The sequence below is a fragment of the Staurois parvus genome, unplaced genomic scaffold (assembly GCF_062004578.1).
Source record: "Staurois parvus isolate SC_StPar_1 unplaced genomic scaffold, SC_StPar_1.0 ptg002359l, whole genome shotgun sequence".
Taxonomy (NCBI): Eukaryota; Metazoa; Chordata; class Amphibia; order Anura; family Ranidae; genus Staurois; species Staurois parvus.
Window position 1 is genome coordinate 69,626 of NW_028320155.1, and position 14,960 is coordinate 84,585.

A 14,960-nucleotide genomic window follows, 5' to 3' on the forward strand; every position below is an offset into this window, starting at 1 on the left:
TACATTGCTTCTATTAGTTGCTCATTCTTTCGATTAATTGATACATTCCTTCTATTAGTTGCTCATTCTTTCGATTAATTGATACATTCCTTCTATTAGTTGTTCATTCTTTCTATTAATTGATACATTGCTTCTATTAGTTGCTCATTCTTTCAATTAATTGATACATTCCTTCTATTAGTTGCTCATTCTTTCGATTAATTGATACATTCCTTCTATTAGTTGTTCATTCTTTCAATTAATTGATACATTCCTTCTATTAGTTGTTCATTCTTTCAATTAATTGATACATTCCTTCTATTGGTTGCTCATTCTTTCGATTAATTGATACATTCCTTCTATTAGTTGATCATTCTTTCTATTAATTGATACATTCCTTCTATTAGTTGTTCATTCTTTCAATTAATTGATACATTCCTTCTATTAGTTGATCATTCTTTCTATTAATTGATACATTCCTTCTATTAGTTGCTCATTCTTTCGATTAATTGATACATTCCTTCTATTAGTTGATCATTCTTTCTATTAATTGATACATTCCTTCTATTAGTTGTTCATTCTTTCAATTAATTGATACATTCCTTCTATTAGTTGCTCATTCTTTCGATTAATTGATACATTCCTTCTATTAGTTGCTCATTCTTTCAATTAATTGATACATTCCTTCTATTAGTTGTTCATTCTTTCAATTAATTGATACATTCCTTCTATTAGTTGTTCATTCTTTCAATTAATTGATACATTCCTTCTATTAGTTGCTCATTCTTTCGATTAATTGATACATTCCTTCTATTAGTTGATCATTCTTTCTATTAATTGATACATTCCTTCTATTAGTTGTTCATTCTTTCAATTAATTGATACATTCCTTCTATTAGTTGATCATTCTTTCTATTAATTGATACATTCCTTCTATTAGTTGCTCATTCTTTCGATTAATTGATACATTCCTTCTATTAGTTGATCATTCTTTCTATTAATTGATACATTCCTTCTATTAGTTGTTCATTCTTTCAATTAATTGATACATTCCTTCTATTAGTTGCTCATTCTTTCGATTAATTGATACATTCCTTCTATTAGTTGCTCATTCTTTCGATTAATTGATACATTCCTTCTATTAGTTGCTCATTCTTTCGATTAATTGATACATTCCTTCTATTAGTTGCTCATTCTTTCGATTAATTGATACATTCCTTCTATTAGTTGTTCATTCTTTCAATTAATTGATACATTCCTTCTATTAGTTGCTCATTCTTTCGATTAATTGATACATTCCTTCTATTAGTTGCTCATTCTTTCGATTAATTGATACATTCCTTCTATTGGTTGCTCATTCTTTCGATTAATTGATACATTCCTTCTATTAGTTGCTCATTCTTTCGATTAATTGATACATTCCTTCTATTAGTTGCTCATTCTTTCGATTAATTGATACATTCCTTCTATTAGTTGCTCATTCTTTCAATTAATTGATACATTCCTTCTATTAGTTGTTCATTCTTTCAATTAATTGATACATTCCTTCTATTAGTTGTTCATTCTTTCAATTAATTGATACATTCCTTCTATTAGTTGCTCATTCTTTCGATTAATTGATACATTCCTTCTATTAGTTGCTCATTCTTTCTATTAATTGATACATTCCTTCTATTAGTTGTTCATTCTTTCAATTAATTGATACATTCCTTCTATTAGTTGCTCATTCTTTCTATTAATTGATACATTGCTTCTATTAGTTGCTCATTCTTTCTATTAATTGATACATTCCTTCTATTAGTTGATCATTCTTTCTATTAATTGATACATTCCTTCTATTAGTTGATCATTCTTTCTATTAATTGATACATTCCTTCTATTAGTTGATCATTCTTTCAATTAATTGATACATTGCTTCTATTAGTTGCTCATTCTTTCTATTAATTGATACATTCCTTCTATTAGTTGATCATTCTTTCTGTTAATTGATACATTCCTTCTGTTATGTGATAATTTTTTCCATTAATGGATCATTCTTTTAATTAATGTATACATTTCTACCAGGGGCGGACTGATAACTCATGGGGCCCCCGGGCAATAGGGGATCATAGGGCCCCTGTGTCCTCACCCACACTCAAACCACACCCAAAAAAGCCTATGAAAGGTACAAGGGGCATCTCATGGGGCCCCTACTGACCCAGGGCCCTCGGGCAGTGCTGAGTTTCCAAATGGTCAGTCCACCCCTGATTTCTACTGTTAATGTATCATTACTCCTATTAATTGATCATTCTGTTAATTAATTATTATTTCTATTAATTGACCATTATGTGTCACAATTGATACATTCCATCTGCTAATTGATCATTCTTTTAATTAATTGTTACATTCCTACTGTTGATTTATCATTATTTCTATTAATTGATCACTCTTTTAATTAATTGATACATTTCATCTGCTAATTGATCATTCTTTTAATTAATTGTTACATTCCTACTGTTGATTTATCATTATTTCTATTAATTGATCACTCTTTTAATTAATTGATACATTTCATCTGCTAATTGATCATTCTTTTGACTAATTTATGTATTCCTTCTGTTAATCATTTTTGTCTATTAATTGATCACACTTTTAATTAAAGGATACATTCCTTCTGTTAATTGATCATTTTTTTCTATTAATTGCATGATTCGTTTAGTTAATTTGTTTTGTTAATTTGATCATTCTTTTTAAAAACTGATACATTCTTTCTGTAATTGCTTGTTCTTTCTATTAATTGATACATTCCTTTTGTTTTTTGATCATTCTTTTAATTAACTGATACATTCTTTCTTTTAATCGATTGTTCTTTCTATTAATTGATACTTTCATTCTATTATTTGATACATTTTTTCTGTTAATTGATGCATGTAAACGTTTAGTTTGTGATATATATTATATGAGCTTATTTCAGTCCTGTTGCTAGGAGAGAAAGCGCTCTGAGTCCGGCCATCAGTAAAGACCTGGAATCTTTTTCTCCGTCCAAAACCATGTTTTCCACATCCCTGCGGGACTTTGATGTGAAGGAGACGGTTGTCAAGGAGCAGCAAGAATCCACTGACGTTGAGACCCGGCGCTCAGAGGTTCCCATCAAAGAGGAAGCCAGCCGTCCCAGGTGAGAAATGTAATCTATGTGACCTTGGAGAGTACATCAATGATCACTAAATGTCTGCACAGCACTATTACCAGCAACCAACAATGAGAGATTTTAGGGCGCTTTACCCCTCCACATGTCAACTTCCTAATACGAGAACGACCTCCTGCTCTCTAGCTCCCTTGTCTCCTCCTCCCATGCTCGTCTCCAGGACTTCTACAGAGCTTCCCCCATCCTCTGGAACTCTCTACCCCAATTTATCAGACTATCGCCTACTCTGCTTACTTTTAGGCGATCTCTGCAAACCTCTCTCTTCAGGGAAGTCTATCCGCCCTCAGCTAATAATGGAATCTTCTATTCCTCCTACCAGTCCATCCCCCACAGTTACTACCTTTTGTACCACCAGCCCATCCCTCCTAGATTGTAAGCTCCCAGGATCAGGGCCCTCCTATCCCTCTTGTATTGAACTGTATTGTTGCTGTATTGTCTCCCTTTATATTGTAAAGCGCTGAGCCAACTGTTGGCGCCATAAATCCTGTATAATAAGAATAACTGAAAATATGGTGAAGGGTACGGCTTTTAACCCTTTTACCGCTGTAGTATGTAGTGTGTAGTATGTAGTGTGTAGTATGTAGTGTGTAGTATGTAGTGTGCAGTATGTAGCATGGTGGTAGTGGCAGGAGGATTTTACACACATGTCCAGCTGAACAGCATTGACATTATTGGAGGACAGTTGAGACAACAGGGGTCTTTTATACCCCTGATGTCTCATTAACCACTTCCTGTCCGGCCCATATATATAAAAGGCCGGACGGTGGCAGTGCAGGGGCGGGTGGATGTTCATAAACAGCCTTCCCGCCCCCTGCTTGTGCGCGCTCCCTGGGAGCACACAGCACCGCGACCCGGTGCCCGCTGTGTCCTCTTGACACAGTGGAACATCGATCATTGTACGGGACCTCTGTGTGAGGTCCCGATCATGTGATCACTGATTGGCCAATCAGTGATCACATGAAGAGTGGTAAGCAGGATGTCACTTCTGACATCATTGCTTACTACGTGTGAAATCTGTGAATGATCACAGAGATCACATGGTACAGGGCTATTCACAACAGCCTTGTACCATGTGACAAGCTGTGACCAATCACAGCTCACACAGTATTTCTTAATGGCTGCAAGAATGCAGCCAGAGAGAAGGAGATATGATTGCTTTTACGGTCTTTATGGGTGTAAAAGCAATAAGTGTAAAAAAAAAAAATAAATCTTCATCACCCCCCACAAGTAGTACAGTGTCGCCATGGTGACCCTGTACTGCTAGGGTGACAGTATGTAAAAAAAACCCAAAAAAACATAAATAATATAAAAAAATAAAATAAAAATGTAAAAAAAAATTTAGAAAAATTATAATTTTTGGTTATAAACTAATTTGGGTTATTTTTTTTTTTACTAAAAAGATAACTGAATAAATTTTGGCCAAGATTTATGAAGAAAGATTATTTATTTTCAAAATGTTATAAAAAAAACACTTTTTTTAAAAATTTTTGGACTTTTGATTTATATAGCAAAAAAAAATAACAATCCCAGCGGTGAATAAATAACACTAAAATAAAGTTTTATCTGTCTCAAAAAAATGCTAAAAAATTAATATGGGTACAGTGTTGCATGACCGCGCAATTGTCATTCAAAGTGTGACAGCGCTGAAAGCTGAGAATTGGCCTGGGCAGGAAGGGGGGGAAAGTGTCTGGACTGGAAGGGGGGGAAAGTGTCCGGACTGGAAGGGGGGGAAAGTGTCCGGACTGGAAGGGGGGGAAAGTGTCCGGACTGGAAGGGGGGGGAAAGTGTCCGGACTGGAAGGGGGGGAAAGTGTCCGGACTGGAAGGGGGGGAAAGTGTCCGGACTGGAAGGGGGGGAAAGTGTCCGGACTGGAAGGGGGGGAAAGTGTCCAGACTGGAAGGGGGGGAAAGTGTCCGGACTGGAAGGGGGGGAAAGCGTCCGGACTGGAAGGGGGGGAAAGCGTCCGGACTGAAAGGGGGTGAAAGCGTCCGGACTGGAAGGGGGGGAAAGTGTCCGGACTGGAAGGGGGTGAAAGTGTCCGGACTGGAAGGGGGGGAAAGTGTCCGGACTGGAAGGGGGTGAAAGTGTCCGGACTGGAAGGGGGGGAAAGTGTCCGGACTGGAAGGGGGTGAAAGCGTCCGGACTGGAAGGGGGGGAAAGCGTCCGGACTGAAAGGGGGTGAAAGCGTCCGGACTGGAAGGGGGGGAAAGTGTCCGGACTGGAAGGGGGGGAAAGTGTCCGGACTGGAAGGGGGGGAAAGCGTCCGGACTGGAAGGGGGGGAAAGCGTCCGGACTGGAAGGGGGGGAAAGTGTCCGGACTGGAAGGGGGGGAAAGTGTCCGGACTGGAAGGGGGGGAAAGCGTCCGGACTGGAAGGGGGGGAAAGCGTCTGGACTGGAAGGGGGGGAAAGCGTCCGGACTGGAAGGGGGGGAAAGCGTCCGGACTGGAAGGGGGTGAAAGCGTCCGGACTGGAAGGGGGGGAAAGCGTCCGGACTGGAAGGGGGGGAAAGCGTCCGGACTGGAAGGGGGGGGAAAGTGTCCGGACTGGAAGGGGGTGAAAGTGTCTGGACTGGAAGGGGGGGAAAGTGTCTGGACTGGAAGGGGGGGAAAGTGTCCGGACTGGAAGGGGGGGAAAGCGTCTGGACTGGAAGGGGGGGAAAGTGTCCGGACTGAAAGGGGGTGAAAGTGTCCGGACTGGAAGGGGGGGAAAGTGTCCGGACTGGAAGGGGGGGAAAGTGTCCGGACTGGAAGTGGTTAAAGAGAACCTGAAATGAAAGGGAAAACAGAAAACAAATGCGGCCGCCACATCTAAGGACTGGGTCCGCTACAATAAACGACATGTTTGATTTTGGCTTTAGATATTCTTAACAATTGGCTTCCTGCTGTACATGTGACACGATGCGGAAAACATGGACTGGATCCTCTTCTTCTTGCATTGTCTTCGGATGAGAATGATCCGCCAGCACGCTTGTTTCGTATATTCATGGTGGATACGATGCACTACAGTTAAATTACAACAATGTAGACACAGCGCCATCAGTAAACCGCACTCTCTTCCTCTACAGCTCTCCTCCCCCGAAATCTGAAGCCTTTGAGGACTTTAAAGCAGACCGCGGGAGCGAACTGAATCGAATATTTAAAGAGAATAAATCAATTCTAGGAGACAGAAAGAAGAAACAGAAGGAGGCGACTCAGAGAATCAATGCGATCAAGAAAGAGATCGATGTCACTGCCCAGACCCTGAATGTGACAAAACTGGAGAGAGAGAAACAAGGTATATATTACTGGAGGGCTACAGGGGGCGCTATTGACAGATAATATTAGTGTATGACTGTGGGGGAGGGACATTAGAGTGTAAGCTCCTCTGGTACAGAGACTGATGGGACTGTGGGGGGAGGGACATTAGAGTGTAAGCTCCTCTGGTACAGAGACTGATGTGACTGTGGGGGAGGGGACATTAGAGTGTAAGCTCCTCTGGTACAGAGACTGATGTGACTGTGGGGGAGGGGACATTAGAGTGTAAGCTCCTCTGGTACAGAGACTGATGGGACTGTGGGGGAGGGACATTAGAGTGTAAGCTCCTCTGTACAGAGACTGATGGGACTGTGGGGGAGGGGACATTAGAGTGTAAGCTCCTCTGTACAGAGACTGATGGGACTGTGGGGGAGGGGACATTAGAGTGTAAACTCCTCTGTACAGAGACTGATGGGACTGTGGGGGAGGGGACATTAGAGTGTAAGCTCCTCTGTACAGAGACTGATGGGACTGTGGGGGAGGGGACATTAGAGTGTAAGCTCCTCTGTACAGAGACTGATGGGACTGTGGGGGAGGGGACATTAGAGTGTAAACTCCTCTGTACAGAGACTGATGGGACTGTGGGGGAGGGGACATTAGAGTGTAAGCTCCTCTGGTACAGAGACTGATGGGAATGTGGGGGAGGGGACATTAGAGTGTCAGCTCCTCTGTACAGAGACTGATGCGACTGGGGGAGGGGACATTAGAGTGTAAGCTCCTCTGGTACAGAGACTGATGGGACTGTGGGGGAGGGGACATTAGAGTGTAAGCTCCTCTGGTACAGAGACTGATGGGACTGTGGGGGAGGGGACATTAGAGCGTAAGCTCCTCTGGTACAGAGACTGATGTGACTGTGGGGGAGGGGACATTAGAGTGTAAGCTCCTCTGGTACAGACTGATGTGACTGTGGGGGAGGGGATATTAGAGTGTAAGCTCCTCTGGTACAGAGACTGATGGGACTGTGGGGGAGGGGACATTAGAGTGTAAGCTCCTCTGGTACAGAGACTGATGTGACTGCAGGGGAGGGGACATTAGAGTGTAAGCTCCTCTGGTACAGAGACTGATGGGACTGTGGGGGAGGGGACATTAGAGCATCAGCTCCTCTGGTACAGAGACTGATGTGACTGTGGGGGAGGGGACATTAGAGTGTAAGCTCCTCTGGTACAGAGACTGATGGGACTGTGGGGGAGGGGACATTAGAGTGTAAGCTCCTCTGGTACAGAGACTGATAGGACTGTGGGGGAGGGGACATTAGAGTGTAAGCTCCTCTGGTACAGAGACTGATGGGACTGTGGGGGAGGGGACATTAGAGTGTAAGCTCCTCTGGTACAGAGACTGATAGGACTGTGGGGGAGGGGACATTAGAGTGTAAGCTCCTCTGGTACAGAGACTGATGGGACTGGCTCAGTGTTCTCTGTACAGCACTGCGGTATATGTCAGAGCTATATAAATGTATCAGAATACTAGTGTGTGTCTATGGGGGACATTAGAGTGTAAGCTCCTCTGGTGCTCTCAGGTGAGGTCCCTCTGTGTTTGATGCTGATGAGGGAAGGTTGATCTCATGAATCTCTGCTTGCAGGTGAATACATCAGTGATGATGGTCAGGTAATCATCGATGAACAGGAGTTCATGCTGATTGTCAGGCTGAAGGATCTGAAGAAACAGTATCGGGCAGATTACGATGAACTGCAGGACCTGAAGGTCGAGGTACAATACTGCCAGAAAATGGTAGACCAGTGCCGACAGCGCCTGCTCACAGGTATGGCTCTTATCTCAGCTCATCTAACCTCAAGTAACTCCACCCACTGCAGAATTACCCAATGGCTTTACCTATCTCTCAGAGGGTCCTGAAGTGAGATTTCCCCCCAGTAGTTTGTGTCTCTGCCCCTCCCACAATGGGGAGATTTCCCTCAGTAGTTTGTGTCTCTGCCCCTCCCACAATAAGATTTCCCCTCAGTAGTTTGTGTCTCTGCCCCTCCCACAATGAGGAGATTTCCCCTCAGTAGTTTGTGTCTCTGCCCCTCCCACAATGGGGAGATTTCTCCGCAGTAGTTTGTGTCCCTGCTCCTCCGACAATAAGATTTCTTCCAGTAGTTTGTGTCTCTGCCCCTCCCACAATGGGGAGATTCCCCTGCAGTAGTTTGTGTCTCTGCCCCTCCCACAATGGGGAGATTTCCCTGCAGTAGTTTGTGTCTCTGCCCCTCCCACAATGGGGAGATTTCCCCCAGTAGTTTGTGTCTCTGCCCCTCCCAGAATGGGGAGATTTCCCCCAGTAGTTTGTGTCTCTTCCCCTCCCACAATGGGGAGATTTCCCTCCAGTAGTTTGTGCCTCTGCCCCTCCCACAATGGGGAGATTTCCCCCAGTAGTTTGTGCCTCTGCCCCTCCCACAATGGTGAGATTTCCCCCAGTAGTTGGTGTCTCTGCCCCTCCCACAATGGGGAGATTTCCCCCAGTAGTTGGTGTCTCTGCCCCTCCCACAATGGGGAGATTTCCCCCAGTAGTCGGTGTCTCTGCCCCTCCCACAATGCGGAGATTTCCCTCCAGTAGTTTGTGCCTCTGCCCCTCCCACAATGGGGAGATTTACCCTCAGTAGTTGGTGCCTCTGCCCCTCCCACAATGGGGAGATTTTCCTGCAGTAGTTTCTCTCTGCCCCTCCCACAATTGGGAGATTTCCCCCAGTAGTTTGTGCCTCTGCCCCTCCCACAATGGGGAGATTTTCCGTAGCCCACAATTGAGTACATATGACCGATAATACCAGGGTACCCTCACAGGGTGTGTTCTTGTCCCCACAGAGTTCGAGGTTTGGTATAACGAGTCGTTTGTCCTCCCGGAGGAGGTGCAGAATTCGGTGAAGGTTGGCGGCACTCTGAGACCCGGAATCCTACCTGTCCATAAACTTCTATCACTGGTGAGCTGTCCACGTGGGACCTGGCCCCCGTCTTACCTCTGTGCAATCAATATACAACAACCACATTCTCCAGCCTGGCCAATCAGATTATTCAGCCGATTGGCCGATAAAGAAGATTGTAATGTAAAGAGAACCTGTAGTGGTCATCTCGTCGCTCTGTGTGGCCTCTGAGAGTGGAGAGAGTCAGCCCTGCAAGCCATTTACATGCCCTCATGTGACAGTGCTGGATGCCTGAGCAGCCAATCATCAATCACTAGGGCTGTGTCAGGGCTCTGGGTATGACCAGAGGTGTGTGGACTGACACAGGGAAACCCAGGCTTCAGATATAGTATAAACAATATAATTTATTTAAGACTAAACAATACATAAACACAGTGCAAACAAACCAAACCAAAACCCCCAACAGATAACAAAAGAATAATACTAAGCGTAGTCGGGCAGGCCGGGTCGGTAGCAAACGGGCAGGCAAGGTACAAAGGAGCAGGCAGAGCGTAGTCAGATGGGCCGGGTCAGGAACAATCAGGCAGACAAGGTACAAAGGAGCAGACTGGAGAGTGGTCAGGAATAGCAGAGGTCAGGACAGGCGGAGTTCAATCAGAGTCAGGGATCAAGCAGGATCAGACAGGAAGCAGACAGGATGCAGGTACAGGGGCTCTTGGGAAACATACACCAAGGCCCTAATTGCAAGTCTGGCCATTCCTTATATGCACCTCCTGCAATCAGCCTCAGGTGTTTTGGCTGACTGCAGGAGTGAGCCTCTGGTTGCTGAGAGCACCCGCTGGCCAGTCCTGGTACTGCAACCCACAAGGCAGGTGAGCCCCACCACTATTGGCGAGTCCATTCTTGACAGGCTGTCATGGCGGCCGTTGATGAGGGGGGTGAATCACATGCTTCCCATATCTGGAAGCACCACATATTTCTTTGACTCCTGGTAGACTAGTGAGGGGGGAGGGGCCACCATTGGAATGGTCCTGTCACTTTGCCCGTGTGTCCTGTTGATAAAGATTGGCGGAATATTTGGTTTTGTTTCACACAATTTCCGATATGTCAACTTATCGCGCTCTGCCCTCGACTCCTAATCGGGCTGGATAGCAGGCTGTGGCTCCCGCAAGCCCAGAGACAGTCCAAAAAACACCGACACCCAACACAATCGTAAAGCGTTTATGAAACTTTATTGGTATACAGGGTAAAACAACAAGGTATGGCTCATCTAACCTCAAGTAACTCCACCCACGGCAGAATTACCCAATGGCTTTATCTATCTCTCAGAGGGTCCTGAAGTGAGATTTCCCTGCAGTAGTTTGTGTCTCTGCCCCTCCCACAATGGGGAGATTTCCCTCCAGTAGTTTGTGTCTCTGCCCCTCCCACAATGGGGAGATTTCCCTCCAGTAGTTTGTGTCTCTGCCCCTCCCACAACAGGGAGATTTCCCTCCAGTAGATTGTGTCTCTGCCCCTCCCACAATGGGGAGATTTCCCTCCAGTAGTTTGTGTCTCTGCCCCTCCCACAATGGGGATATTTCCCTCCAGTAGTTTGTGTCTCTGAACCTCCCATAACGGGGAGATTTTCCCTGCAGTAGTTTCTGTCTCTGCCCCTCCCACAACAGGGAGATTTCCCTCCAGTAGATTGTGTCTCTGCCCCTCCCACAATGGGGAGATTTCCCTGCAGTAGTTTGTGTCTCCGCCCCTCCCATAACGGGGAGATTTTCTTCCAGTAGTTTGTGTCTCTGCCCCTCCCATAACGGGGAGATTTCCCTCCAGTAGTTTGTGTCTCTGCCCCTCCCACAATGGGGATATTTCCCTCCAGTAGTTTGTGTCTCTGAACCTCCCATAACGGGGAGATTTTCCCTGCAGTAGTTTGTGTCTCTGCCCCTCCCACAACAGGGAGATTTCCCTCCAGTAGATTGTGTCTCTGCCCCTCCCACAATGGGAGATTTCCCTGCAGTAGTTTGTGTCTCCGCCCCTCCCATAACGGGGAGATTTTCTTCCAGTAGTTTGTGTCTCTGCCCCTCCCATAACGGGGAGATTTTCTTCCAGTAGTTTGTGTCTCTGCCCCTCCCACAATGGGGAGATTTCCCCCAGTAGTTTGTGTCTCTGCCCCTCCCATAACGGGGAGATTTCCCCCAGTAGTTTGTGTCTCTGCCCCTCCCATAACGGGGAGATTTCCCCCAGTAGTTTTTGTCTCTGCCCCTCCCATAACGGGGAGATTTCCCCTAGTAGTTTGTGTCTCTGCCCCTCCCACAATGAGGATATTTTCCCCCAGTAGCTGGGGGAGGTGCCACCATTGGAATGGTCCTGTCACTTTGCCCTTGTGTCCTGTTGATAAAGGTTGGCGGAATATTTGTTTTTTGTTTCACAATATTTCCGATATGTAAACTCACCGCGCTCTGCCCTCGACTCCTAATTGGGCTGGATAGCAGGTCACTGCTCAGGCTGTGGTCCCGCAATCCCAGAGAGAGTCCAAAAAACACCGACACCCAACACAATCATAAAGCGTATATGAAACTTTATTGGTATACAGGATAAAACAACAAGGTAGCTCACGCTTACGCGTTTCAGCCTACATGGCCTTCATCATAGCTATGAGAGCTCAGACCTGGTGGAACTGGCATCATAGCTATGAGAGCTCAGACCTGGTGGAACTGGCATCATAGCTATGAGAGCTCAGACCTGGTGGGACTGGCATCATAGCTACGAGAGCTCAGACCTGGTGGGACTGGCATCATAGCTATGAGAGCTCAGACCTGGTGGGACTGGCATCATAGCTACGAGAGCTCAGACCTGGTGGAACTGGCATCATAGCTATGAGAGCTCAGACCTGGTGGGACTGGCATCATAGCTACGAGAGCTCAGACCTGGTGGGACTGGCATCATAGCTATGAGAGCTCAGACCTGGTGGGACTGGCATCATAGCTACGAGAGCTCAGACCTGGTGGGACTGGCATCATAGCTACGAGAGCTCAGACCTGGTGGGACTAGCATCATAGCTATGAGAGCTCAGACCTGGTGGAACTGGCATCATAGCTACGAGAGCTCAGACCTGGTGGGACTAGCATCATAGCTATGAGAGCTCAGACCTGGTGGGACTGGCATCATAGCTATGAGAGCTCAGACCTGGTGGGACTGGCATCATAGCTACGAGAGCTCAGACCTGGTGGGACTGGCATCATAGCTATGAGAGCTCAGACCTGGTGGGACTGGCATCATAGCTACGAGAGCTCAGACCTGGTGGGACTGGCATCATAGCTATGAGAGCTCAGACCTGGTGGGACTAGCATCATAGCTATGAGAGCTCAGACCTGGTGGGACTGGCATCATAGCTATGAGAGCTCAGACCTGGTGGGACTGGCATCATAGCTATGAGAGCTCAGACCTGGTGGGACTGGCATCATAGCTATGAGAGCTCAGACCTGGTGGGACTGGCATCATAGCTACGAGAGCTCAGACCTGGTGGGACTGGCATCATAGCTATGATGAAGGCCATGTAGACCGAAATACGTAATCGCGGGCTACCTTGTTTACCAATAGTTCCATATACGGTGTAAGATCCTGTTGGGTGGCGGCTTCTCTACTATTTTGGACCTCACACTATATACAGTCATGGCCGAAATTGTTGGCACCCTTGATATTTCTCCAGGAAATCATGTATTTCTCACGAAACGTATTGCATTAACACATGTTTTGCTATACACATGTTTATTCCCTTTGTGTGTATTGGGACAAAACAAAAAAAGGGAGGAAAGAAAGCAAATTCGACATAATGTCACACAAACCTCCAAAAATGGGCTGGACAAAAGTATTGGCACCCTTTCACAACTGCGGATAAATAAGAATGTTACAAGCATGTGATGCTCCTGTAAACTCACCTGGGGCAAGTAACAGGTGTGGGCAATATAGAAATCACACCTGAAAGCAGATAAAAAGGAGAGACGTTCACTTAACCTTTGCATTGTGTGTCTGTCTGTGCCACACTAAGCATGGACAACAGAAAGAGGAGACGAGAACTGTCTGAGGACCTGAGAACCAAAATTGTGGCAAAATATCAACAATCTCAAGGTTACAAGTCCATCTCCAGAGAACTAGATTTGCCTTTGTCCACAGTGCGCAACATTATCAAGAAGTTTGCAACCCATGGCACTGTAGCTAATCTCCCTGGTCGTGGACGGATGAGGAAAATTGATGAAAGATTGCAACGCAGAATAGTCCGGATGGTGGATAAGCAGCCCCAAACATGTTCCAAAGACATTCAAGCTGTCCTGCAGGCTCAGGGAGCATCAGTGTCAGCGCGAACTATCCGTCGACATTTAAATGAAATGAAACGCTATGGCAGGAGACCCAGGAGGACCCCACTGCTGACACAGAGACATAAAAAAGCAAGACTACAGTTTGCCAAAATGTACTTGAGTAAGCCAAAAGCCTTCTGGGAAACGTCTTGTGGACAGATGAGACCAAGATAGAGCTTTTCGGTAAAGCACATCATTCTACTGTTTACCGAAAACGGAATGAGGCCTACAAAGAACAAAACACAGTACCTACGGTAAAATATGGTGGAGGTTCAATGATGTTTTGGGGTTGTTTTGCTGCCTCTGGCACTGGGTGCCTTGACTGTGTGCAAGGCATCATGAAATCTGAGGATTACCAAAGGATTTTGGGTCGCACTGTAGGGCCCAGTGTCAGAAAGCTGGGTTTGCGTCCAAGATCCTGGGTCTTCCAGCAGGACAATGACCCCAAACATACGTCAAAAAGCACTCAGAAATGGATGGCAAAGAAGCGCTGGAGAGTTCTGAAGTGGCCAGCAATGAGCCCAGATCTAAATCCCATTGAACACCTGTGGAGAGATCTTAAAATTGCTGTTGGGAAAAGGTGTCCTTCCAATAAGAGAGACCTGGAGCTGTTTGCAAAGGAAGAGTGGTCCAAAATTCCGGGTGAGAGGTGTCAGAAGCTTATTGATGGTTATAGGAAGCGACTGATTTCAGTTATGTTTTCCAAAGGGTGTGCAACCAAATATTAAGTTAAGGGTGCCAATACTTTTGTCCAGCCCATTTTTGGGGTTTTGTGTGACATTATGTCATATTTGCTTTTCTGCCTCTGTTTTATATTTGTTCCAATACATACAAAGGGAATAAACATGTGTATAGCAAAACATGTGTTAATGCAAATACCTTTTTTGTGTGAAATACTTGATTTTCAGGAAAAATATCAAGGGTGCCAACAATTTCGGCCATGACTGTATCTACTATGTTTTTAATTCTTTTATGAAAGTCTGACCTGGAATGTTGTGAAGAGCAGACAGATCAGAGGTGGACCTGATGGACCGTACGTGTGTATTGGAGAACTGTCCCCTTGGTGTTGTCGGTCTCCTTAGAGATTGTCTGTCTTCTTCTCATGGTGTTCAGGGTGAAGATGAACAGGAGCGATATGACAGACTACAGCAGGAGCTGCTAATGGAGGTTCCGGAGTCACTGCCCTTCCATAATGCCAGAAACAAAGCCAGTCAGAAGGTTTGTGTGATTCTTTCTTCAGAGACCACAGAACACCAGGAACCTAAAATTAGAGTTGACCCTGAAATTTGGATAATATTCTTTCAAACTGAATGT

The 14,960-nt window shown here is 45.4% G+C and overlaps 1 protein-coding gene across 1 annotated transcript in view; it reads left to right on the top strand.

The window, feature by feature from the left end:
* The window catches only part of KIF9 (kinesin family member 9), a gene marked incomplete at both ends in the record, with an annotated part of 83,075 nt that extends 68,121 nt beyond the window's left edge, over positions 1-14,954 (top strand). Inside the window, 5 exon segments of the mRNA XM_089665805.1 lie at positions 2,933-3,133; positions 6,229-6,437; positions 8,037-8,216; positions 9,251-9,366; positions 14,760-14,954. Of these exon segments, the coding sequence (XP_089521931.1) occupies positions 2,933-3,133; positions 6,229-6,437; positions 8,037-8,216; positions 9,251-9,366; positions 14,760-14,954 (901 nt within the window).
* Positions 14,955-14,960: the final 6 nt, after the last annotated feature.